General features: G+C 50.0%; 1 protein-coding gene across 4 annotated transcripts in view; it reads left to right on the top strand.

Moving 5' to 3' along the window:
* Lgr6 (leucine rich repeat containing G protein-coupled receptor 6) overlaps positions 1-18,040 on the top strand; it is a 122,540-nt gene extending 104,500 nt beyond the window's left edge. For all 4 annotated transcript variants that reach the window (XM_042258196.2, XM_042258192.2, XM_006982452.4 and 1 more), the window contains 8 exons: positions 946-1,017; positions 2,164-2,229; positions 3,302-3,373; positions 3,867-3,938; positions 5,552-5,677; positions 7,481-7,641; positions 11,091-11,171; positions 13,548-18,040. In XM_042258196.2, coding sequence (XP_042114130.1) covers positions 946-1,017; positions 2,164-2,229; positions 3,302-3,373; positions 3,867-3,938; positions 5,552-5,677; positions 7,481-7,641; positions 11,091-11,171; positions 13,548-14,815 — 1,918 coding nt within the window. In that variant the 3' untranslated portion in view covers positions 14,816-18,040. The remainder of the gene's footprint in view (positions 1-945; positions 1,018-2,163; positions 2,230-3,301; positions 3,374-3,866; positions 3,939-5,551; positions 5,678-7,480; positions 7,642-11,090; positions 11,172-13,547) is intronic.
* Positions 18,041-25,742: the final 7,702 nt, after the last annotated feature.

The following is a 25,742-nucleotide window of genomic DNA, read 5'->3' as shown; positions in this document are numbered from 1 at the left end:
GGGCAGGGTTGTGAAAGCCATTTCCTTTGACTTTGAGAGGCTTGGGGCCAACCAAGCCCTTCGTAGTGTCTCTGTGCTGTACTCTGGATCCTGGGATAAGTACGTAGTAGGCCCTCAGAATACTCGGCATCCTGGGATAAGTACGTAGTAGGCCCTCAAGCCATGTTGAATGAATGAAAACAAAACAAGCAGGCATCCCATGTGAATGCCAGGAAGTCGACTCCCCGCCCCCGCCACACAGCTCATTCATGGTTCTGCTGGGACTGCCCTTCTCTGAACCGCCATTGTCTTCTTCCCAGCTCAGTGGCATGTGGAAATCTTTCCATGAAAGTAATAATAGTTTCCCAAGGATGACCTTGGCCTTGGAGTCTTCCTACGGCTACCCTGTGCCTAATCCAAGCCCATTCTCCAATCTGCCCTCACAACCCTCTGCACCCCAGCTTTGGGCCCTTCTCTTCTTGTTCCCCTCCCCCAGGCACAGGGAGAAAAGCGTGTACTGGGTTCCCATGGTCCCACCGAAGCTGTTTCCTAGCTACTCATCGCCATGGCTGTCCCTCCCCTCCAAGGCCCCAAGAGCAGGGAAGACTTAGTCTCTAAGGCCCAGGGTTGCTGGGACCATTATGAGAGGTGGGGTGTGGGTGGGGTGAAGATACATGAGTAGATTTGGACTGTATGGAGGATCACTGGACAAAGCCTATGGACTGGGGTCCTATTTCTTTCCCCTTCCCACCCCAGCTTCTGTAGGCCAGGGGAACTTATCACTCAGATGAGGGAGCAGCCCCCCACCCCCACCCCCGTCCTGTTCACCCCACCACTACTCTTTTGTCAGCTCTGCCCCGTCCCCCCCCCCCCCCCGGACAGTATCAGGTCCAGTGCTAGAGACGGGTGGCTGGGAATGGCATGCCTCTGGGCCTGAGGCCAGCTCTGTCTCTGTTCTCCCTGCAGGACCCTGACCCGCGCAGGCATCCGGCTGCTCCCACCGGGAATGTGCCAACAGCTGCCCAGGCTCCGAATCCTGTGAGTGGCTCACGAGCATTCTACAGTCCTGGCACTGTCCCCCGGTCCCCGTGTCCCATGGAAGCCCCCCCCCCCACACACTTCTGTCGTGTTTGGTCATATCTCTTTCTGGCCAGTGGTCAACGTAGACTCCTGCTGAGAGTCTGTTTGGGAGGGACTGTCTTCTCTTGTTCAAGATAAAGGACTTTGGTTTCTGGAGTCAGGTCCGAGTAGTTTGAGACCAAGTCTGCTTCTCACTGGCTATGTTCATTTGAATTTTCTTTAACGTCTCTGAATTTCAATCGCTTATTTAAAATGAGAGTCAGTTTGGGAGACTTGAAAACAGTCTCTGTTTAATGCACCTACCATATAGTAGATAGGGTCTCAAAATGGCGTCATCTAGGCAAGGGAGTTTATTCCTTCTGGTGTTCTGAAGATACTTAAGTCGCCTCAGTTTTTCTCCCTGCCCCCTGTTCTAACTTCAGTCTTAGACTGCTCCCTAGGGCTCTTCCAAGCAGCTCGAGATGGGTACACCCATTGTCTATTAACTGGCAGTGTGTCTTTGGGCAGGGTCTATGCTCAAGTCCTAGGCTTCATATTCCCTGCCTAAGGGAAGGGTTGGACCAGATGTTCCCTGAGGGCTCCCAGTACTTCCCTTCCGGCCAGCTCCATAAATGGTGGTTATGAGCACCATTTCCACGGGGCCACTACTTCTAAGGGTGACAATGGCCATCTTGCTCACTAACGCCCATAATTCCTACGGATTGTTTCAGCATCCCATGCCCCAATTTTAGCCACTCTCCTCATCTCCATGCCCCTCATTTTGTACTCCACGATCCCCAGGATGCTCCCAGGGTTCTGGAGGATTGATTACCTGTTGATAAGGCAGCCCTCCCTGCTGGGGGTGGGGGTAAGCCAAGTTGGTTCTATCTAGGCTCAGTGAGGGAGTGGGGCTTAACTGGGAGGAGGGAAGTGGAATCTAATGGCGGAGATTGGTACTCTACTGTGAGATGGCCATACGATGTTCCTGCAGGGTTCTCGTGACCTTCAGTTGCTTGACAGAAAAGCACAGCCTTGACCACAGAGGCTTTTTCCTGCCCCTGCCCCCCCCCCCCCCCCGCACATAGCCATTGCTTCACCCTGAGCTGGGTTCTGTCTCTTCCCCAGAGAGCTGTCTCATAATCAGATCGAAGAGCTGCCCAGCCTGCACAGGTGTCAGAAGTTGGAGGAAATGTAAGTCTGGGTAGAGCTGGGGGCCAAGGCATGCCAGGGAGGCTCTAGGCGGGTCTGTGGGGAGGGGGCCCAGGGGTTGAAGCATGCTATAACCCCTCTTTCTTCTCAGTTTGTTGGAGCCAGATATAGAGCTGGGAGCTCAGTAAGGCCTGGGCACATTCTGTAGGACTCACGGCAGGTGATCTCGCCAGGAATGGGTGCCCAAGGGAGTCTCAGGATAGCCCCTGAGTCAACAGCAACACCAAAAGGCAGCTGTGATTAGAGCCAGTGGAGGGCCAGGGCCACCAAGGTGCTCTGTGGGAGACACAAGGAGTCTTCAGAGGAACGAGAAGCATTCTCAGTTTTAGAGCATTGTGCTCTCGTGTTCCCCAACCCATCAGCATATCACACGTGCATGCGTGCTCATGAACACAAAGATAATACATGGTTATACATGCTCCTCCAGCCTCACGAGGAAAAGCTCACTTTAAAATTTCCCCAAGCCCCATTTGTCCACCTCCAGTTTCCTTGAACTACTATGGTTTCTTGGGTTCCTCATAGCTGTCCCTGATTCTAGGCAGGGCAAATGCTTTATGGGGCCATGTCGGGGAAGATCTATCTGGGTTTGTCCTATTTGTCTGGGTGACAATGTCTTTGATATTGCCGGAGTCTTAGGATCTATCTCCTGTTCCACCAGTCTACTGAACTCGGCTCTCAACTCCATGCAGTCACTCAGTTATCTGAGGGCCGGGTGTGCTCTGTGGCTAGGCTAGGGTCTGGAGGACCCAAGGCTGTGGGGGAAAGTGGGGGGCACTTCAGCTGGGCTGCAAGCCAGGCCCGGTGGGAACCCTGGAAGCTGATTCCCTTTTGGGCCACAGGGATGGTTTTGTGGCTTTGTCTCCTGACCCACTTACCCAAGGCAACCGGATCCCCTTGTGTTCCCTTTAATTCTGGTGACTTCCGCGGGCTGGGCCTTTCTTCCTGTGCCAGAAGAAGTGGGGGGCTCTCCTTTCTTCCATCCAGTGCTTGAGGGGCATGGAGCAGAGCCAGAGTCCCAGCCTGCAGGCTCATCTAGTCTCTCTTGCTGCCCTAGTGGCCTCCAGCACAACCGGATCTGGAAAATTGGTGCCGACACCTTCAGCCAGCTGGGCTCCTTACAAGCTCTGTGAGTACCTGAAGCATCCAGGGGTGTGTTTTGGAAGGACCCCATGTCCCCTCCAAGCTCATTCCCATAGCACATGTGTCCAACTTAAGCACTCAAGACATGTATGTATATTTCTTCTCCATAGCCCTTTCACGCACGCACTCACGCACGCACGCACGCAAGTGCACACACACACACATGCACACATGCACACACACACACACACACACACACACACACACACACACACACACACACACGAGAGGCACTTTCCCATCCCTTCTCCAGCTATTACCCCAGGACATTCTGAGGCTCTAGAGCCAAGACATGATGGCCCCATTCCAATTGCTACAGCCAGGTTGGGAACTGGGCAGCAGAAGGGACCTCCCTCAAAAGGCTGAGGCCACTGCTGCTTGGGAAGTATGTGACAGCGAGCCCAAGATAGGCCCAGGGTAGGAACAATGCATTCTCCATGTGTCTTTGCCCTCTTTTATCCCATGCTTCCTGACCACAGAGACCTGAGTTGGAACGCCATCCGGGCCATCCACCCTGAGGCCTTCTCAACCCTGCACTCCTTGGTTAAGCTGTGAGTACATCTTGAACTCTCTTCCAGGGTGCTGGGGACCAGTCGGGACTGTGGGCTGGTTGGTGGTACAGAAGGGCCACCACTGAGCAGAGACTTGTATAAATGTTTCACCACACATCACAGGGAGGTCTGGGCAGCCTAATCAATCATTCTAACAGTGTGTTTGACACATGGCGAGGCCGGGTAAACAGAGAGCCTGCTTCCTATGAACCCTGGAAGAGCATCTGCGGATGTTCTGCAATGTTTTGGCCGCCTCGGTCCTCATCGTGTTCCACTCCCTCACCTCCACCCTAGCCTCTGTATCCTCCACATGCACCAACAGAGAGAACATATGTGCCCCAACTTCTCAATTCTAGAGGCTGGTGACTGATGGAGACCTCGGGGTCTCAGAGACCTGCAAGACCGCAGGGAACCACGAAATCTTTAAGTCACACAGGATTCAAGCAGAGAGTATGCAGATCTGCTGCGTGGTCATTGTGTCAGGGTGAAAAGGGGCCTCTGACTGGATGGCGCACTCTGTGGAACAGGTTATTAACTACACAAGGGTCCTGCCCAAGGAGGAGCTGGCATCCTACCTGTGTGCTTGCCAAAGGCATTCCCACCCACACGGGGCCCCTTGCTGGCTAACACAGCCTCCTTGAGGCTAACTCCAGCTCTGACCTTGGATATTATCCTGCTACTGACATTTCACTGGTGACATCTCCAACATCTAGGAGGAGCAGCCTGCTTAAGGACTTGTCTGTGACTCCCACGTGGCATGCAGCCCCACCCCCACCCCCAGTCCGTGGCTCTCTGGGCTCGGGGCCTTGGTCTTGTAAAACCCTCACCTCCATCATCTTGCATCGGATATTTGCTATCCTCCTGCCAAACTGGTAGGACAGATATTTTTATTCTTTGAACGATGAGGCCATTGGAACCTGGGCAGATTCGTGACTCCCTTTGGTTACACAGTGAGCTGGTGACCGTGCCAGGTTTCCTGCCTGCCAGTCCAGGGCTGTTTCCACTACGCACGGTCTGTGGTCCCCGTGTTTGCATTGGATCCCTGGCCGAGTCTAATAATGTCTCCAGGAGAAGTTGTACATGTCCTCACCTCTGGCTACCAGGCAGGTTCTGTAAGGCAGAATGGATGACCCAATGCCGGCTCAGGGTGGGCTGGAGGACTAGTGCTGCCCTGCCTACCCTGCCTGACTCTGGCCCCGTCCGTCACCCAAGAAGCAAAGGGATGCGTGGGATACAGGCAAAGAGCAGAGAGGTCTCCCAGGAGGGTGAGCAAGGGCTCCTGGATGGGACCCAGACACAGCAGCTACAGCTGTGGGGCTCTGTTACCTATAGATTGGGACAATTTGGCATGAAGCTGGAAGAGTCCCTGATACATAGCTGTCACTCAAGCTTTGTTGAGTGAATGGATGGCCGAGTTAATAGAGGGTGTCTCTAAAGAACCTTCTTAAGGACCCTTGCCCCGGGGTACACACGGTCTCCCCTGTACTTACCTTCTGTTCTTTGCTCCTCTCCTCTTGCTCTCATCCCAGGCGCACTGGCCACACCCTCAACAAAGCCCTGCCCCCTCAGCAGTTCCACTGACTGCCAATAACCCTGATCATCCACTGTCCTAGGGACCTGACCGACAACCAGCTGACCACACTGCCCCTGGCCGGGCTCGGAGGCCTGATGCACCTGAAGCTGAAAGGGAACTTGGCTCTGTCTCAGGCCTTCTCCAAGGACAGTTTCCCAAAGCTGAGGTGAGAGCTTGGCTTGCCCTGTGCCCGAGGAGGTGCGTCCCAGACACCGTGAAGAAACTGCAAAGGCCATGGGTCTCACCCTAAGAATGGCCTGCTAGCTCAGAGTTGGGCTCCACTGCCCTCCTGTCAGATAACCAGAGACATGACCCTTCCCTGCTCATCTCCTCTCCCTATCCCAACCACCAATTTAAGGGCACAGAGACCCGTGGGGGAAGGAGACCCCTGGGACCCCCTCATTGCTTGCCTGGTTCTACACAGCCAGGCCGTCCCGTTCTCGCCCAGGCATCATCCGAGGCACGGAATCGGGGCAGAGCCCAGGGCACTGAGGGACGGAAAACAAGCCGCACAGCCAGTCCCTGGTGCTAATGACATCCAGGCTTCCTTCATGCAGTGGCAGCGGCAGCACAGCCTGTGTGGCCCAAGCTTTGTCTGCTGCAAGCTAACGAGATGCCCGAGGCATCTGTCCTCACCCTCAGAGGGCACAAAACCCAGTTCTGTTATGCCAGGAGCTGGGAAGGGGACAGGGTGTTGGCTTCACAGAAGACAAGGGTAAAGAGTCACTGGGGAGATCTTTGCTTTTTTTTTTTTTTTAAAAAAAAAAAAAAAAAAAAAAAAGGAAGAGAGGCTGGAGAGATGGCCCAGTGGTTAAGAGCTCTTGCTGTGCGGTTATGAGGATGAGAGTTCAATCTCAGAACCTATATCATGCACTGGGATCCCGTGCTTGTTTGTAGTCCCAGCTCTGAGGTGGGCAGAGAGGGGGGTGGGAGTGGGGGTGGGCAACCCTGTCTTAATGAAATGGGCAGACGGCGATAGAGGACGGACGGCACTGGATGCCCCCTTCTGGTCTCTGCATCCGTACGTAGGAGCATGCACATACCCACTCAAACACAAAGAAAGGAAGGTAGATGTTGTGCATGGTCCTACATACTTGGGTAGCAGCAGAAAGAAGATGGGCAGTTCAAGGCCATCCTTGGCCACAGGTGAGTTTGAAGCTAGCCTGGACCACATGAGACCATGTCTTTAAAAATAAAAAAAGGAAGCAAAGGATGGAGGGAGGGAACGATAGGGAGGGAAGGGAAAGGAAGGAAAGACAGAAAATAGGGAAGGGGGAAAAGAACAAGAAAACAAAAAGAATCCATGCCCGCCCCTTCCCCGGCATTTGGGATCAACCCCAAGAACCTTGTGCATGCCAGGCAAGTGTTCCATCACTGAGTCAAACCCCAGCCCCTGCCTCCTTATCTCCTTCTTAAATGTAGACAAGAGTTACTGCCAAGGAGGAGCGGAGTAGCCCAGTGCTGTGTGACCTGGGGGAAATTGCCTTCCACTCTTGGCCTGCTATGGGGGACTTCTAACTTAATAGGCAGAGGTTTCTCTCTCCCTCTCAGTTTAGATGAGCGATGAGAAGACACAATCTCTCCAGAGCCCTTTGGGGTCAGGAATCAGGCTTTAAGACTCATCTGAAGAAAGGTCCAGAGCAGTGGTTCTCAACCCGTGGGTCTCTACCCCAAAGGGGTCAAACAACCTTTTCACAGGGGGTGCCTAAAACCACTGGAAACACAGATGTTTATATTATGATTCATAACAGTAGCAACATTACAGTTGAGAAGTAGCAACGAAAATAATGTTATGGTTGGGGGCCACCCCAGCATGAGGGAATGTATTAAAGGGTCGCAGCATTAGGAAGGTTGAAAACCGCTGGCATAGAGGGAGCGGGGCACTTTGGGGCTGAAGAGTAGGTGCCGAGGGTAACCACACTAAAATCTGGGATCCCAAACACGCTGAGGCAGCCTCTTCCCCACCCAGGATCCTGGAGGTTCCCTATGCCTACCAGTGCTGTGCCTATGGCATCTGTGCCGGCTTCTTCAAGACCTCCGGGCAGTGGCAGGCTGAGGACTCTCGTTTGGAGGAAGAAGAGGCCCCAAAGAGGCCCCTGGGTCTCCTTGCTGGACAAGCGGAGAACCACTGTGAGTAGACGGGAACTCGGCTGAGGGTGCCCAGGACTCTGGAGAGGAATCTGGAAAGGGGTTTTAGAGAAGTATTAGTGGGGATGCGTGTGACCTAGAAGGGACTGTCCCACTGATGGCACACTTATGAGTGATTGTTGCAGAAGAATGACCATAAGGATGGGAGCCCGAACGTCTGCATCCTCCTGGCCTATGCAGCCCCTCACTCCCACACCTCTCTTAACCCCTGCCCTCAGAGGTCACTCGCTTCATCTTAGGGGCTGCCTCCTTGTAGCACACGGTCTGTTCTCAGAGAAAATGATTGATTAGTACATCAACTGAGATGGACTACAATTAGAATAGGATTCAATTAATTGAATTAAACCTGTTTTCAGTGCGGGGAAACACCGTACACTCTGTCCTAGAACTAAACGGAACATTTCAGGGATTATTGCTCCCAAGGCTGCATGTCCTTTGCCCTTATTCTTCCTATGAATTCAGGTGTGAAATTTAAGTAGCCACTGAATAAACAGCCCTAGTGAGTGAACAGGTTGTCTTGGGCCAGATATGTCTATTTCTGGAAGAGTTGGGGTGAAGGGAAAGTTGGAGGTGGGCAGCCAGGGGGTTCTGGGGGTTGTCTATAAAGGATGTCTTATATAAAAGGGAGAGAAGAGTCTTTCCTCTCCCCAAGCCCTGTGTTCCCAACCTCAAGCAGAGTTAGGATAGAGAAAGGAGTATTGCCTGTTGGATTTCATTTTCCATCTTGAACTTCCCCAATATCTCAGAGAAACTGAACAGAAAAGAAAAACAACAACATTAAATCGAAATCTGAGTGTGGTACTGCTGCACATCTGGAATCCAGGACTCCAGAGATGGAGGCAGGAGAATCAGATGTTCAAGGTCATTGTCATCTACATAGTCAGTTCAAGGCTAGTCTGGGTTACATGAGACTCATTTACAGCGCCCTCATGCTGGTATTAGGATATAGACAAAACTCAATCCAAACCCAACTATACCATGTACCATTTGGGTTGCCTTGAACATGATTTAACCTCAGTTTCGTAGGTTTTTTTTTTTAACTCTTTGGGGGCTTGCCACTCAGCTCCCAAATAAATACATGGAGACTTATTCTTACTTATGCATGCCTAGCTTCAGATTGGCTTGTTTCTAGCCAGCTTTTCTAACTTACATTACCTGTTTTTCTTTAACTACATTTTGTCTCTGGGCTTTTTACCTTTCTTTATTGTATATGTCTTTCTTTCCTTTTTACTCCATAGCTGGCTGTGTGTCTGTGTGTCTGTGTGTCTGTGTGTCTGGGTGTCTGGGTAGCTGACCCCTGGCATCCTCCTCTCCTTCTCCTTTTCTTGCTCCTCCCTCTTCTTCTCAAGCCTAGATTTCTCATCCCATTTATTCTCTCTGTCTGCCAGCCCTGCCTATTTCTCTCTCTCTCCCTGCCTTGCTATTGACCATTCAGCTCTTTATTAGACCATCAGGTGTTTTAGACAGGCAAAGTTACACAGCTTTTCAGAGTTAAACAAATGCAACATAAAAGAATGCAACACATCTTTGCACCATTAAACAAATATTCCACAGCATGAACAAACGTAACACATCTTAAACTAATATTCCGCAACAGAGTTTAATTTCCTTATCTTTCAAAAAAAAAAAGATAATGCATCTCTCAATGGCTGTGAGGGAGGCCTGGAGGGTTCCATACAAGACAAAGTTTGTTGGCCAATACTGCTTTGGGAGTCAGGGACACAGATGTGGGGATAGTGTCACTGTATAATCTAGAACACGGCTTATGGAAGTCAAATACGGTACTGTCTGGGGATCCAAGAACTTCCCTCCCATTGGATGGAAACAAGCATCTCCCAAAGAGGGTACACGCTCCCGGGGGAAGGGCACAGCCGCTAGCGGGCCGGCAGACGGCTGTCCCCCAGGGACAGTCCCCCAGGGACAGTCCCGGATGTCTGCTGTACTCCTTGGGGGAGTGAGAGGGGCCTGGAAAGATGAATGGAAATTTTCCTCCCACAAGGTGAAACTTTCCACTGGGCTTAGGTCTTGGAGAACCACAGGCCTGTTGAGTTAGTGGGCTGCCTGCTGCCTGTAACAGGAGCCAGGGCAGGGCCCCCCACTTCCTGTGAAAGCAAAGGAGCAGAAAGAAAGCCAGGAGCTGCTGTTCCAGCCAGATTCGATTTCCTCCTCATTGGAAGAGCGGTTACTTAACACCTTGGCCGTGACTTTCCCAGCCTCGGACAGAGTCTGTAGGTCTCACTCCTCGCCTTTCATTCATGCATTCTGGTTTCAAAGACTCGCTGACGTCCTTCCTGGAGTGCATGGGCAGGTGGGGGAATGGAAGATGGAGACGGAAGGAAATGGCCAGGACTACGGGGCACACCTTGTCCTCCCCCCACCTGCCCTGAAGCTGGCCAGGTTAAGGGCAGCTCCACAGTCTTCCAGCCTCCTGGGAACCCCCTAACAGATGTTTACCTGTTAAGGGGGAGAAAGGATGTACACAGGAACCACACCATGTAAGCCAAAGATGGAGAGACAAGCACAGCAGGGTCGTCGCCTTATTCCTCTGTGGCGGAGGACGCTGATGAGGCACTTGAAACCCCAGGCACCAGCCTCGGTCCAGAAACCACTCTGGTGTGTGTGTGGCTCTGAGGGCCAGAGGTTGATGCTGCATGTCTTCCTCTATTACTTTCCATGTTATTTGCTAAGACAGGACCCCCTACTGAGCTCAGAGCTCACTGATTGGCTAGACTAATTGGCCAGGGAGTTAGAGGGATCCTCCTGTGCTCCTCCACCCATCCTCCCATCTGTGTGCCCCCCATGCCAGGGCTGCAGACACATGCCACCATGCCTGGCTTTTATGTGGCTGCTGATGATCTGAGCTCAAGTCTTCATGCTTGCTGTTGAGAAAGAGGTTTCATGGAGCCCAGACTTGCCTCAGATTTGCTTTGTAGAGGAGGAGGACCTTGAACTCCTAATCCTCCTGCCTCCACCTACCAAATTCTGGGGTCACAGGCATGCCCCAGCACGCCCAGCACCAACATCCTTCTTAATGTGTGGGGTTTGTAACAGGACGTAGAACTGCACTGACGGGCTGGCCGGAGGGAGTCCTATGTGATCACTAGCTCTCCTTCACAGAGCAGCCACCGCACACTCTAGGCAGCGCTCATGGACCAAAGATGACTCGGAACGGGAAAATGCACAATATTGGAGAGTGCAATGCTCATTGCAGAGAACTGGAAATACGCAAAACCCACAGGCAGAGAACATGCAGCTACCCAAATCCTGACACCCAAGAGTAGAAATACATACGCAGGACTGTTGGATGGCCAGTGTTGAGCAGCCAGGAGGGGACACGTCAGCTTAGACAAAAGCTGGCTTAAGACAAAGGGGGGCATTCATGACAGACACTAGACCCAGGACTCCGGACATTTTCTGTTTTCCCTTTTCAGATGACCTAGACCTGGATGAGCTCCAGCTGGAGATGGAGGACTCGAAGCCACACCCCAGTGTCCAGTGCAGCCCTGTTCCGGGTGAGATGGGTGGCTGGGGAGCTGGGGAGCTGGAGAGGGGACAGCCAATTACCTGAATGAAAAGCCAGTTTAGCCTGTCCTCTGTCACGTTGTAGATACTCTCTTTGCCCAGTGTCCCACCCACTGGGGTGGGAGTGGGGGAGCCTCTTAGAATCCTCGAAGAGAGGAGCTGAAGTTCTTTCCCTTGGAAGCAGGGGAAGCAGGGGGGTCGGGAAGGATCAAACAACCCTTACAATTCAGAGGCAATACAATGCCAGCCAGAGGTTATGCATCTAGGTAAAAGTTGCTCTCGTGGAGGAGAGGAGTGGGAAAGAATGGTTGCTGGGGTTGCTGGGGTTGCTGGGGTTGCTGGGGCTGCTTTTTGAGAATTCCCTCAAGCACACACCACAGACTCAATGGGCCAGGAGGAGCTCTGGAAGAGCACCTTCTCCAGCCCACGGAGAGTGGGATCTCTCTTTATTAAAATCTTCCAGGGTGGGAAAACTCCAGTGTCTCTGGATAATTCCTAAAGTACTGTTTAACCCTTAGAACCAAGGAAGCCTCCGACGTCTAACCTAGAGCCACCAGACCCGCTTTGCTAGAAGGGATGGGGAGGGGTTCCTTTTCATTGATGGCACACAACCTAAATACTAACAATTAAATTAGTTAGCATTTAGTTAGCAAAACAATTAATTAAAGGCATGGCGGTGCATGCCTTTAATTCTAGCACTCAGAAGGCAGAGGCGGATAAACTCTGTGAGTTAAGGCCACCCGGGTCTACACAGCAAGTTTCAGGACAGCCAGAGCTACATAGTGAGAACCTGTTTCAAAAAACCAAAACCAAACAATAAAATAACATGCCAGCAGGCCATGCCAAAAGACAGCAGAGTGCTGCTTGGGCCAAGAACTGTTCAGAATAAACACAAAATGATGAACAGTTAGCTATTTCTATTTCATCCCGCCTCCGTTTTCCAGGTTTCCATACTTTACTGGCTTAAGCCCCTTGCCCAGAAAGCTTTCTGCCCTGACTTCGCGCATCGCCAGTTCTCAGCGCTTAGTGGCAAAAGCACGCCCCCTAGTGTCGGATAGAGGAAGGAAGCGGATGGTTTGTTTTTGCCAGAAAGCACATGCTTCACCAGCTTGGCCTCAGGAATTGCATGTCTGAAAATCAGCAATCAACAAGGGTGAGGTAAAAGAGAAAGTCCTGAAAAGCAAGGTCCAACTTCAGATCGCTTTTAAAATAGCTCACACAAGCGGTCAAATAAATCACTGAACATCCTATGGTGGGGTGTTTATTATACAGCCACTGAAAATATGTTTTTGAGGTTTCAAGGAAGTACGCAAAGCTTAATTTAAAGAGAATAAAATCTCAACTTATTCTAAATAATACATTAAAACCTGGAAGAAAATATGCTAAAATAATGAGTTCTTTTTGAGAGGTGAGGTCATAAGCAGTTTAAATTTTTCCATGTTTTATTTTCAAATTTCCTACAATTACCATCTATTATTTCATAATCAGAAAAAAATGTTTTAAAAATAGATCCCACAGAAATCTCTTAAATTCCCAAGCTACCTAGCAATACATTGAAAAACAAGTCTGAAGCCAAAGGAAATGAAGAAATAATATGCCCAAAGTTATACAAGGTGACTTAAGAATCGGCCCTGGGGAGGGAGATGGAAAAACGCCAGGATCCTACCCATCTAATGTGGAACCAAGTTGCAAAACTCCACAAGTTCAAAGTAGTTTTTCTTTTCTTTTTTTAAGTTAGGGCCTCGCTATCATCTCAGGCTGGCCTCAAACTCATCATCTTCCTGCCTCGGCTCCCTGAGTGCCGCATGACAGGTGTGAACTATTATACTTGGCAAATTTTTCTCTATTTCCATTATGTGCTCTGTCTCCCAAGGACTGATTGCCTGATGGGCATGCACTGTATTTCAAGCAAGGGAGAACCAGCCTGTGTCTACTCGGGACTTCTCGACCATAGAAACTTCGGTGATTGCTTAGGCAGTCACCGTCATAAACGGTTGACTGGACAGCTCCTCTCTCATTCAAAAGCGTCACTTCTCTTCACTCCTGTATGCCAGTCTGTTCCTTTTCTCTCTCTCCAAATCTTGCTTCTTTGGAAAGACGGTTTTTCTTAGCATCTCCTCTGATCTGGGTTTGCACTGTACCATGCATTATACTTCTGTGTCTTTTCTTTGCAGCGTCTTCACAGTTTCTCCCCCTAATTCCTGGAGTTTTCTTAGGAGACCAAGACTGCCATTCTGAGACAGAAATTCTCTACTGTTAGTCTCCCTTGCTCTAGGAGTCGTGTAAGCATAAAGCCTGGCATTTGCCAGTGAGCTGGGTTCTGGCAGCCTCGGCTCTGGGCTTATATCTGCTCTCCTCCCTTGCAGGCCCCTTCAAGCCCTGCGAGCATCTCTTCGAGAGCTGGGGCATCCGCCTTGCGGTGTGGGCCATCGTGCTGCTCTCGGTGCTCTGTAACGGGCTGGTGCTGCTGACAGTCTTTGCCGGCGGGCCCAGCCCGCTGTCCCCGGTCAAGCTCGTGGTAGGTGCAATCGCAGGCGCCAACGCCTTGACGGGCATTTCCTGCGGTCTCCTGGCCTCGGTGGACGCCTTGACCTTCGGCCAGTTCGCTGAGTACGGAGCCCGCTGGGAGACGGGGCTGGGCTGCCAGGCTACGGGCTTCCTGGCCGTCCTGGGGTCGGAGGCGTCGGTGCTGCTGCTCACCCTGGCGGCCGTGCAGTGCAGCGTCTCGGTGACCTGCGTGCGGGCCTACGGGAAGGCGCCGGCGCCGGGCAGCGTCCGCGCAGGCGCACTGGGGTGCCTGGCGCTGGCGGGGCTGGCCGCCGCGCTGCCGCTGGCCTCGGTGGGCGAGTACGGCGCCTCCCCGCTCTGCCTGCCCTACGCCCCGCCCGAGGGCCGGCCGGCCGCCCTGGGCTTCGCCGTGGCCCTGGTGATGATGAACTCCCTCTGCTTCCTGATCGTGGCCGGCGCCTACATCAAGCTCTACTGTGACCTGCCGCGGGGCGACTTGGAGGCCGTGTGGGACTGCGCCATGGTGCGGCACGTGGCCTGGCTCATCTTCACCGATGGCCTCCTCTACTGCCCCGTGGCCTTCCTCAGCTTCGCCTCCATGCTGGGCCTCTTCCCCGTCACCCCCGAGGCCGTCAAGTCTGTGCTTCTGGTGGTGCTGCCTCTGCCCGCCTGCCTCAACCCGCTGCTCTACCTGCTGTTCAACCCTCACTTCCGGGATGACCTTCGGAGGCTGTGGCCCAGCCCTCCGTCCAAGGGGCCCCTAGCCTATGCTGCGGCGGCGGCGGCCGGTGAGCTGGAGAAGAGCTCCTGCGACTCCACCCAAGCCCTGGTGGCTTTCTCCGATGTGGATCTCATCCTGGAAGCTTCTGAGGCGGGGCAGCCTCCTGGGCTAGAGACCTACGGCTTCCCCTCGGTGACCCTCCTCTCCCCCCGCCAGCAGCCAGGGGCCCCCAGGCTGGAGGGAACCCGTTTTGTAGAGCCCGATGGAACCCAGTTTGGGAACCCACAACCTCCCATGAACGGAGAACTGCTTCTGAGGGCAGAGGGAAGCGCGTTGGCCGGCCGTGGCTCTGCAGCGAGCGGCGTCTTCTGGCCTTCTGGCTCTCTCTTTGCCTCTCACTTGTAAATATCCCTCCCTGTTTGTCCTCCCCCCCCCGCCCCTCAATGATGGCTGCTTATATATAAAAGAGAATACAACTAAAACTCCATGGCAGGACGGCCAACCGCCCCTGGCTCCATGGCCATAACCAATGAGTGCTTTCAGCTCTTGGTTTGACCTGGCCTTCTTCAGCTTCGCTTCCATCCTGGGTCTTCCCTGTCAAATCCCAGTACGTAGAAGAGACCGGGAAATTTGCTTAGGAGAAAGGAGGAAAGTGAAAGACCGTGAAGGCAGTGGGGATCGGACAGGGTCATGATCAGTGAGCACTCAGTGAGCAGGGAGACTGCATGGACGAAAGCTACCAAAGACGCGGGAGTGTCTCCCCTATGACTTGTGGATAGGATATAAAATGTGTTGTGATCCATTAATCTTGACCTCTACCATGCAAAAGTGCTTCCTGTTAAAATATGCTTTGGAAGACATTGCATATTATGTCCTTTTCTTAGAGTCATGGGGTCAAGTTAGTGACTGAGAATTAGGACCTTTTCATTTACTGTAGCAGTTAAACTTAATTATTTGATGATAGGTTTCTGTTTGCCCCTGGCGGAATACTTATAAATATCTCACAGAACTTAGCACGGTTTTCTCCCAGGGGACTCATCTTCACACCATGGAGTGCTACCCAGAGGCATCACAAGATGCCACCCTCCTTGAAAGCCCCTAAGAAGCCAACCTGGGGTGAAGTGCCAGAGGTGACTGGTGATTCCATCATCTAGAACAGACTTCATGTTCTGCTGCCCACCCTAGTCTTCCTACCAGGCCAGAGACCTGGAGGAGCCTGCCTCAACCCCATAAGGTGGGGCAGGGAGAAAGAGACCCTTGTGTGTGTTCCCACACCACACAACCCACCAAAGCACCAATGAAATTTCTGCCCTCAGCAAGACAGGATTCTCAGGTTTTGGCAAAGTACATGCTGGGAAGTCTGGAGTTCTATGGGCTCCCCTAACTCGATGGTACCTTTGTATGGTTTTATGTTGTTTGCCTCCTGTCACAGTCTGGACCTCTCTTCTCATCCCAATCCTGTTTCTGGGAGCGGTAGGCAGCCCAAGAGAAGGGATGTTTGTATTGTGGGTATTTCATTTTAGAGAGTATTGTAGCTATCTGTGCCCCCTGGATGCCTCCAGCAGGCCATTGATCCTTCTGCTTCTCTCTTCATGATCTTCCTTACCTTATGTTTCCCCAAGTGCAGTTGAGGGACTATGGAGTGCCTCCCACCACACTCCAAACACAAGAATTCGATCTCAGGGGGAGAAGGTAAGAAGCAGGGGGAATCCAAGACTCAGTAATAGGTGATGATTGCTTCTGGGAACCCCCAACATCATTTATATTGAGAAGACTGAATCTGGATCCTGAGGTCCAGTGGAGCTCCATTCTCTGCTTGAATCTTCTTGTGACCCTTAGCCGAGCCCTCTTACTAAGAACCCCACCTTTAAAACAAGCTGAGACGGTCCTTCTCCAAGTTTACTGGCTACCTTTCCACAGCTTCTCTGCTGTCTCCCTCTGCCCCCAGTGCCCAGGAAAAAGTCTGGCATAGGTCAACAAATGGGGTGGAGGAATCAGTCTGAGGCCATGCATGGATCGTGAAGCTTTTCTAAATCCCACGTGACTCAATGAGTAGCCCCTGGACTCTCAAAACTCCAAAGCAGAAGAAGCTTACTTTATAATTTCTCGGGGTCCTCTGATGGGGTCAGTTTCAGAGCAGGCATTCACTAAACGAGGGCACATTTATTTATCAATTGTCAGATCTCTTTATCTCCCCAGGGCTGATCTACAGCCCTTGGTGGGGGAAAGGTTTGTTTTGTTTTGTTTCCTGAGACTTGGTAGTTCTTTGCAATTCCCCAGGAATGGCAAAATTGGTATTAATTGGGGGAGCCTTGACTTCTAGAAAATTGCCCTAGATTTTTGTTCTCTCTGCCACCACCACTATGGGATCATTGGTCCCTTTGGAGTTAAGGATCCAGCCTTGAGGGAGAGTGGAGTGGCCATAAGTTGGTGGTCAGGGAATATAGGAAGTGTTCCTTAAAGATGTCTTCTATGAAAGTGAGCCGGTCCTTGGGGGCTGCAAGCTTTAGTGTGGCACTGTTGTAGCCTTATTGACTGCTTCTAAAGATCTGGGCATCAGCCAAAGCTGGACTTTCCCATTAAAGAAGAGGCGAGGGATATGGGAGTTGAAGATGTCCTCTATAAACTATCATTCAAAACGTCTAGCCAGGAGTGGTGGTGCATACCTGTAATCTCAGCATGTGGGATGTGGAGGCTGAAAGATGGAGAGGTAAGGTCATCCTCAGCTACACAGTGAGTTTGAGGCTAGCCTGGGCTACATGACTGTCTCAAACAAACAAACCCAAAATACTAGTTCATGTATATTTGCCCCCAAATAAGATTGAGTAGTAAAGTTTCTTTGGGTTTTGTTTTGGACTAAATTTCTAGCAAGTCAGTATGTTACTCCTTTGGTTCTCTTTGTGATTAGTCGAAGACCATACATCTTCTCCTAAGCAAATTTTCAGGTCTCTGTTCTACATATTTAATTTGACAGGAATGACCATGTGTCTTTGACTCATCACTGGATGGAAAATCAAACTGTTCAGAGCACCTGAATCTTCTGTTGTCATCATTAACAAAATCTTCCAAATAGTGTCCATGTCAAAGAATCCACTCCAGGGCTAAAATGCCAGAGGTAAAACTGTCAAGACTTGGTATGTACTGCCTTGGGCTCTGTGTGCTGTGCCCTTAGCTAGTACCAACCATGATCTTAGACTGGGGAGAACTTAAGGTAGACCTTGGCTTGCTAAGCATCTCAAATGAAAAACCAAAAACAAATGTAGAGCTAAAAATGGAAGAGTATGAATTAGCAGAGCTTCTTCCTCTTGGCCACCTCTCCCGAGCCTTTGGGCTCCCTTTTCCAGGAAGAGCAAAGGCTTAATGAGTAATGGAGGAGAAGAGGGAAGAGCTGGCAACAGGCAGAAGGCCTGCGGGGCCAGGATGGAAGGAGGTAGTAGGAACCCCGACCTTCCTAGCACCAATCCCTCGACTACCTCTGCTCTGGGTTACCAAGTTCTCCTACCTATGACCCATCACCTCTCCATCCCTTCTGAGTTCCAGTCCCATGCCCTCCCCAGCCATGTGAAATATAAAAATTGTCAAGATGTAAATATCCGGATTCTTCTGTATAATAAAGCACCGATGAAGTACCGCATGTGTCCTTCCCCTCCTTTCTGCTGCCTGGTGGGGGGCATGGGTGTGACAGAGGTGGGGTGCCTTTGAGAGGGTCAAGCTAGTTACCCTCCCCCTTTCTGAGTTCTGGGACATTCAGACCACAGTCGAGGAGGCTCGTGTTGATAACTTGGAGGAATCAGAACCAGTTTTGGCCATGTGGGCTGAAGTGTCCTTTGTGTGCACTGGGTCAGACAGAACAGAGTCAAAAGAGAGCCGGGAGCAGCTTAGGTTTCCTGGGTCTCAGAGCCCGAAGTCTCGTCAGCCCCAGCCTACTGCTGAGGTTTTCCCCAAAGAATCAGCTTGTTTTCTTTTTAGTGGATGGACTTCCCCACCTACTTTCTTCTTTCCCTGGAGCCTTGCTTCAGAGTATGATGACATTCCTGGGGAAGGGAAAGAGATGAAAGTTGGCAGAACCATGCCATCATGAGAACAAGATGCCTGTTCTAGCGACGTATCAGGGTCTTCCTGGCTGTCTTGGTTAGTTTTTTGCCAACTTGACACAAACCAGAGTTAACTCGGAAGAGGAACCTCAATTGAGAAAATGCTTCCAGGCAAGTCTGTAGGGCATTTTTATGATTTTTGGTTTGGGAGGACCCAGTAACTTGGGGGTGGATGTTACCCCTAGGCAGGTGGACCTGAGTTTTTTGTTTTGTTTTGTTTTGTTTTTTGTTTTTTAAGAAAGCAGGTTGAGTGAGCATGGGGAGCAAACTACTAAACAGTGATCCTCCATGGTCTCTGCTTCAGTCCCTGCCTCTAGGTTCCTGCCCTGACTTTTCATGATGGTCTGTAAACTGTAAGCTGAAATAAACCTTCCCCTCTGCAAGTTGGTTTTGGTCAGTGTGTTATCACAGCAATAGAAAGCAAATGAAGACACTGACCTAGTTCTAGAGGCCCTTCTCCTCCTCCCCATTTACCTCTTCTTCCATTCCTACATTTAAATATTTTTCCAACTTGTTTTGTTGTTGTTGTTGTTGTTGTTTATTTTTTTTAGCTGATGCAGAATCCTGATTCCCTTCTGAGAACACAAATGATGTCTTCATCATCACCTGTCCTCTGTTCTTTTTGAAGGGAATATCCCAAATCCCTCATCCTTCTCACCTACAGGGAAGCCCATTTCTCAGCCTTGTTAGACTTGGCTAAGAGGAAAAATGTGAAGTTAACGCCAGTAAATGTGTCCCTTGCAGTGCAGAATCTGAGCGTCTAAGCAAACTCAAGACCAGAAAGAGTCCTGGCTTGGTGGGGCTTTTTATCTAAAACCTGAGGCTGTTCTGGTGGAGATGGTTCTGGTTTTCAGCCAGTGGGTTTCTGGCATTAGTTGCTCATGCCCACCAAGAGCATGCTCTGTTCTCTAGAGGCCCGTTTTTTCCATCTATCTGCTTTGCAACCACGGCCAACTGCTCCCTTCTTTCTTTTGTTTAAAAGGTTTAATCTAGTTTTTGAGCAAGTATTCCATTGACATGATTCGCTGTCTCCCCTCTCTGTTCCTCTTCCCAAGCCTTCACTGGTTACCACCGTTGTCACGTCTCGCCCTTCCAGAATGGCCATGCATAACACATGCAGGCATGTGAATGCATGAGAGTCTCATTGCAGCTCAGACGGGCCTCAGACTTGCTGTCTAGCAGAGGATGACCTTGAGCTTCTGATCCTCCTGTGGTTACCTCCCCAGTGCCAGAATTACAGGCACGTGTCTCCATATTCAATGTATGCAGTGCTGGGGGCCAAACCCTGAGCATTAAACCCACTAGGCTAACATTCTATCAACTGAGCTACGTTTCTAGTATTCCCACCACCACCTTTTTGTAATACTGGTGAGTGACTAGTGGCCTTCTGCATGCTAGGCAAATGCTCTACTAGTCAGTCAGATTCCTAGCTCAAAATTTTTCAATCTGTATTTTTTTTTAAATGTATGTATTTAGTATTTATTTCTTTCTTGTAGAATACCACAAGAATGCTTCTTCTTTTTTAAAAAAAAAAAAACAATTTATTTCAAATATCAATAAAGCCTTTTCATTTTTTCGCAGCAGTTTATATCCATTATGTGCTGGTTAGTTTTTTTTTTTTTTTTTTGTCAAGTTAACACAAGTTGCAGTCATCTGGGAAGAGGGAACCTCAGTTTCTCAATTGAAAAAAAAAATGCTTCCATAAGATTGGCCTCTGCGGGCCAATAAAACGTCCCTGTAGGGGCACTTTCTTAATTAATGACTGATGATGGAAGGCCCAACCCTATGGAGTTGTCACCCTGGGCAGGTGGTCCTGGGAGGTATTAGAAAGCTAGCTGGGAGCTGGAGAGCTGGCTCATTGGTTAAGAATACTAACTGCTCTTCCAGAGGACACAGGTTCAATTTCCAGCACCCACATGGTAGCTCACAACCTCTTATAACTCCAGTCCCAGGGAATCGGATGCCCTCTTCTGGCCTCTGAGGGCACCAAGTATACGTGGTACATAAACTTACATGCAATCAAAATATCCATACACATAAAACAATTTTAAAAACGAAATCCGAGCAAGCCATGGAGAGCAAACCAGTAAGAAACATCTCTCCATGGTCAGTGCTTCAGTTGCTGCCTCTAGGTTCCTGCTCTGCTCTGGTTCCTGCCTTGTCCTCCTTCAGTGATAGACTGTGATCAGGACATGTAAGCTGAATAAACCCCCTTTTTCTCTTGTTGCTTTTAGTCAGTATCTCATCCTTGTAACAGAAAGCAAACTAAGACAGAAATTGGCACCCAGACCATGGACTATTGCTGTGACAGCCCTGGACATGTTGTTTGGGGGAGATTGTAGCAATGGTTCCCACTCTGGGCAAGAAAAGCCACTGAGTGCTCAGAGTTTAATGAGCTGTTGTGGGGGGCTGGGAGATAAGAACGATGGGAGCAATGTGGATGATGGATACAAGGATTGTGAACTTTCAAAGGGAAGTAAAGACTTTCAGGGCTGTTCGTGTATGCAAATGAAACCTTTGCTTTACTGGACAGGCAAGGCTAGCTACCTGAGGCCAAGAAATTAGCTGTGATTAAGAAGAGAGCAGCATTGCCGGGCAGTGGTGGCGCATGCCTTTAATCCCAGCACTCGGAAGGCAGAGCTAGGCTGGTCTCTGTGAGTTCAAGGACAGCCTGGTCTAAGAGTGAGATCCAGGACAGGTACCAAAGCTACACAGAGAAACACTGTCTCGGAGGAAAAAAAAAAAAAGGAGGAAAAAGAGAAGGAGAAGAAGGAGAAGGAGGAGGAGAAGAAGGAGAAGGAGGAGAAGGAGAAGAAGGAGAAGAAAGAGAAAGCAGCATCATTAAGGTGAAATTTTCTGGGAACATTTCTTCAGAGTCAGCACATGTGGTCCAGAGCAGTCCAAGCCTGCATCCCATGTGGGCAGCCAAGAGTCTCCCAGCTAGCTGGTTTTGAAAGCAGGAAGGGGTCATGGAGAGCAGCTGAGGCTTGGCACTGAGAGAAGCTACTGGTAAAGGTGCAGCCTCAGCCTCAGTTGAGGTAGAAAACCCAGAATTAAAGGGGTCATGGGGAAAAGCTGAGGCCTGGCACCATGAGGCAGGATCAGAGTCCCTGAAGAGAGCCTATTGCTCTCACTTACTGTATCCTCGGTCTTTTTCACAGGATCTAACAGAGAAAAGAATGCTTGGTTACTTTCTGTTGAGAGGGAAAGAATAAAAGTGAGTTTGAAGTGTATGGTGTGTGGATGGAATCCTGGCGCTCGGGATACAAGGCAGGAGGATCAGGAGTCCAACGTCTTAAAAACATTTTTTAAAGAGTCAAATTAAGTACATCCTTAATAATTGTTCCTCAATTTGTCCAGGAGAAGCAAAGAATACAGAACAGCAGAGAACCTTATGTCTGAACTAATTCATTTATAGTCTTATTTCTCCCCTCCCCTCCCCCATCTCCATCTCCATCTCTATTTGTGTGTGTGTGTGTAGACACACATTATGACAGAGCTTATGTGGAGGTCAGAGGACAAGCTGAGGGAGCCAGTTCTCTCCTTCCATCGCATGGACCTTGGGTACCAAGCTCAGTTGTCAGGCTTGGTGGCACATGCCTTTAAGCATCGAGCCTCGCCACCAGCTCCTGTATTATTGTCTGAATTAGAACCGTTTCTAAGAACTGTCACTCTGACTCTCCATTTTCCAGGTCTGTGTCATGACTTTTAGAGATGTCCTTCGGATTTACAAGATAGAGCGAGGGACTAAAGAGACAGCTCAAAGCTCAAAGCACTTGATGTTCTTACCGAGGCCTTGGGTTCGGTTCCCAGCGTGACCATGGCAGCCCACAAACACCCATAATTCCAGCTCCTGGGATTCAGTGTCTTCTTCTGGCCTATGAGGTCAGCAGGCACACAGTCATACATATAAAATCAATCTTAAAAAGGAGAAAACACTGTGCACAGATTATTTAGAAGGCAAGGTTAAAGGTTTGAGTCTCTGGCCCTCCTCTCCTGGCTAGCATGGTTGAAATGATGCCACTCTAGTCACCAGTTTCTTTAGATGTTTCCTGCCCAGTATTCACTTCCTTCTGACAACTGTGGTTCCATTCACTCCAGTTTTCACAGGTGGGAATTTGATCTGGGCTTTATCAGCACTGTCTTTGGCTTCACTGATTAGCCAAAGGAGGACTCACAGCCATATCTTCCAGTAAGATTCAAGAACGTTGGTGTGATAAGAAATACTGTCCCTGGAGCTGCTGGGCTGGCAGGTTGCACAGGCCCTGGTGTCTATCTTGGCTCTTGGAGAACAGTGAATCCTGACAACATCATTGGAGGATCTGTACTAGCTACACCTAAAAAGCAGTGATAATTTGTGTGTGTGTGTGTGTGTGTGTGTGTGTATTTTTGGCACTTGCATGGAAAGAGGCCAAAGAGTCTTTTTAACAAGTCCCTCCTGTGTTACCCTCTACCCAAACCCAGAAGTGAACTTGTTTCTTAGCACCCTTAGGGTAGTAGAGGCATCTATTGAATGGAGTTTTGGTGGCCAAGGAGGATTGTCAGAAGGACTGTTGGATAGACTATTGTCTTAGTTACAGCTGCTATTGCTGTGATGAAACACCATGACCAAAAGTAGGATGGGGAGGAAAGGGTTTATTTGGCTTATGCTTCCATATTGTAGCCCAATGTTGAAGGAAGTCAGGACAGGAACTCAGACAGGATAAGAACCTGGAGGCAGGAGCTAATGCAGAGGCCATGGAGGGTTGCTGCTTACTAGCTTGCTCAGCCTGCTTTCTTATAGAATCCAGGACCACCAACCTAGGGGATGGCACCTCCCACAATGGGCTGAGCCCTCCCACATCAATCACTGATTAAGAAAATGCCTCACAGGCTTGCCTACAGCCCAACCTCATGGAGGCATTTTATCAAATGAGGCTCCCTCCTCTCTGATGACTCTAGCTTGTGTCAAGTTGACATAAAACTAGTCAGGACAGCTATCATATGGACACGGGGCTAGGTGGGAACCCCTAGGGAGCAACTTAAGGTGAGAGGATGCTGAAGCAGGGGCTTGGGGAGAATGGAAAGAGCAGGTGAGAACCACTGGGCACTGCCCGGTTTGGATTTCGCAGTTAGCGTCAGAACTGCACAGCTGCTGAATGTCAGCATCAGGAGAAAGTGTAGGGAGCATCCACTGTCCTTGGGTTTTAGCCTCCCTGTTGCATTATCATCAAAATGAGAACGATCGCGCCGAAATGCTGGAGGTTACCGGAAAGATCAGATTTTTGTGTAAAGAGCTAATACCTGACAATGACTCTCCACCTAGTAGAAATCTGGAGATGGAGAACTCAAGCCTAGGTTGAGGTTTTATGGGTGCTTTTGGTGGGAGGTCTGAGGGAAGTTGCTTGGAGAGGCGCTCCTTGTCCAAATTAAATCATCTCAGGGTCCTAAGCGAGCATGGCAGGCAACAGTAGGGAGGGGACAGTCTAGTGGGATGTGGTGTCAGGAAAATAAAATCAAGAAAAACAAGGACATGAAAGGGTAAAGCCCTGGAGTCGGGTGGGGAGGATGAAAGACATTGGGTTAGACTGTCATCTCTGATATAAACTATTTGTTAGAGAGAGGGACGGCCACTCCCCGGGGTAAGGGGGGCATGGCAAGAGGCAGGAGCAACACTTGCCAAGCAGCAAAGTGGAATGTGTTGTTCCTGCACGTAGCTCGTCTGTGTCCATTGCTCCGCCTCGACTGGCTTTCGATGGCAGCCCTGCACAGGCCTGGATTGCAAGCTGCCCTGCAGCCAGTTATCCTGGGAGCAGGTTCTAAAACCACACCCCCACACGCCCACCCTGTCCTTCCTTCCCTTTAGGCCACCCCAACCTAAACAAGACAACCTGGGCAGGGGGGCCACACGCTGATGGAAAAATACACACTTGGCTGGAAAAGGAACTTTATTTGTATGTGTTGAATTCCCGAAGCAGCCGAAGGATAAATAGCTGGTCCTAGGCTCAGCTGTCTGCCCACAAGGTGGGTGGTAAAATCTGTTCTTATTTAGATAGCTTGTGGGGAGAGGTGAAGAGGGGGACTGGGTGGGGGGCAGCAGGAGAGAGGAACTTGGAATCTGCAATGTTTATATGATCAGTCATGGATGTCATCTCTCCTCTTTAATTAGGGGTTTGGAGTTGAAAACACTGCTCAGTTTGGTTGTCCCAGGAACAAAGCAGACTGGCAAGGAGGCTGAGGACATGGCAGTTCCTCAGGGCTCACCTATGGCTGGATCACTGTCTCCACCCCCCTGCAAGAACTCTACAAATGTCAACTTTGCTGTGCCCCATGCAGGATGCTTTACAAGCATTGTTTCATTCCATGCTCACAACACTCTGAGTTAACTACCACAATGTGGCTATTTTACAGAAACAAAACCCAAAAAGGAAGGTCTAATATTAAGAGCACACAATTAGTAAGCAGTACCCATCAGAGCTGGAACTGGCTTTTCTTTTTCTCCTTAAAAAAAAAAAAAAAATCGGCCGGGCGGTGGTGGCGCACGCCTTTAATCCCAGCACTCGGGAGGCAGAGGCAGGCGGATCTCTGTGAGTTTGAGGCCAGCCTGGGCTACCAAGTGAGTCCCAGGAAAGGCGCAAAGCTACACAGAGAAACCCTGTCTTGAAAAACCAAAAAAAAAAAAAAAAAAAAAAAAGCCGGGCGGTGGTGCACGCCTTTAATCCCAGCACTCGGGAGGCAGAGCCAGGCGGATCTCTGTGAGTTTGAGGCCAGCCTGGGCTACCAAGTGAGTTCCAGGAAAGGCGCAAAGCTACACAGAGAAACCCTGTCTCGAAAAAACCAAAAAAAAAAAAAATCATTAAACTTCTAAAATTTAAATAATAATAATAATAATAAAAAGACAAGGTCCTGTAGCCGGCCTTGAAGCTGGCCTCAAATTTGATGTGTAGCCTAGGATAACTCTGAACTACTGATCCTCCTGTCTCCACCTCCTAAGTAGTAACTAGGTCTTGACTTCATCCATGTTTTCAGCCACTTTCCCATCCTTCCCTGACTGAGGAGGAATTTGGACTTTTCTAATCTTTGGACATGTTACTTCTCTTCCCTAGCCCAAGTCCTCTGTAATCTTGAAAGAGATGGATGGATAGATGACTACCTTCGGCTCTATTTTTTTGTGAGAAGTCCTTGTAGCCACTCTCTCCCCAGTGCATGGAGCCAGACCATAGACACAAACATCCTCTTAGTTAAGCTATGAAGAAAAC

The sequence above is a fragment of the Peromyscus maniculatus genome, chromosome 11 (assembly GCF_049852395.1).
Source record: "Peromyscus maniculatus bairdii isolate BWxNUB_F1_BW_parent chromosome 11, HU_Pman_BW_mat_3.1, whole genome shotgun sequence".
In the NCBI taxonomy this organism is placed as follows: domain Eukaryota; kingdom Metazoa; phylum Chordata; class Mammalia; order Rodentia; family Cricetidae; genus Peromyscus; species Peromyscus maniculatus.
The sequence above is the reverse complement of the archived record's forward strand: the minus strand, read 5'-3'. Positions and strand labels throughout refer to the sequence as shown.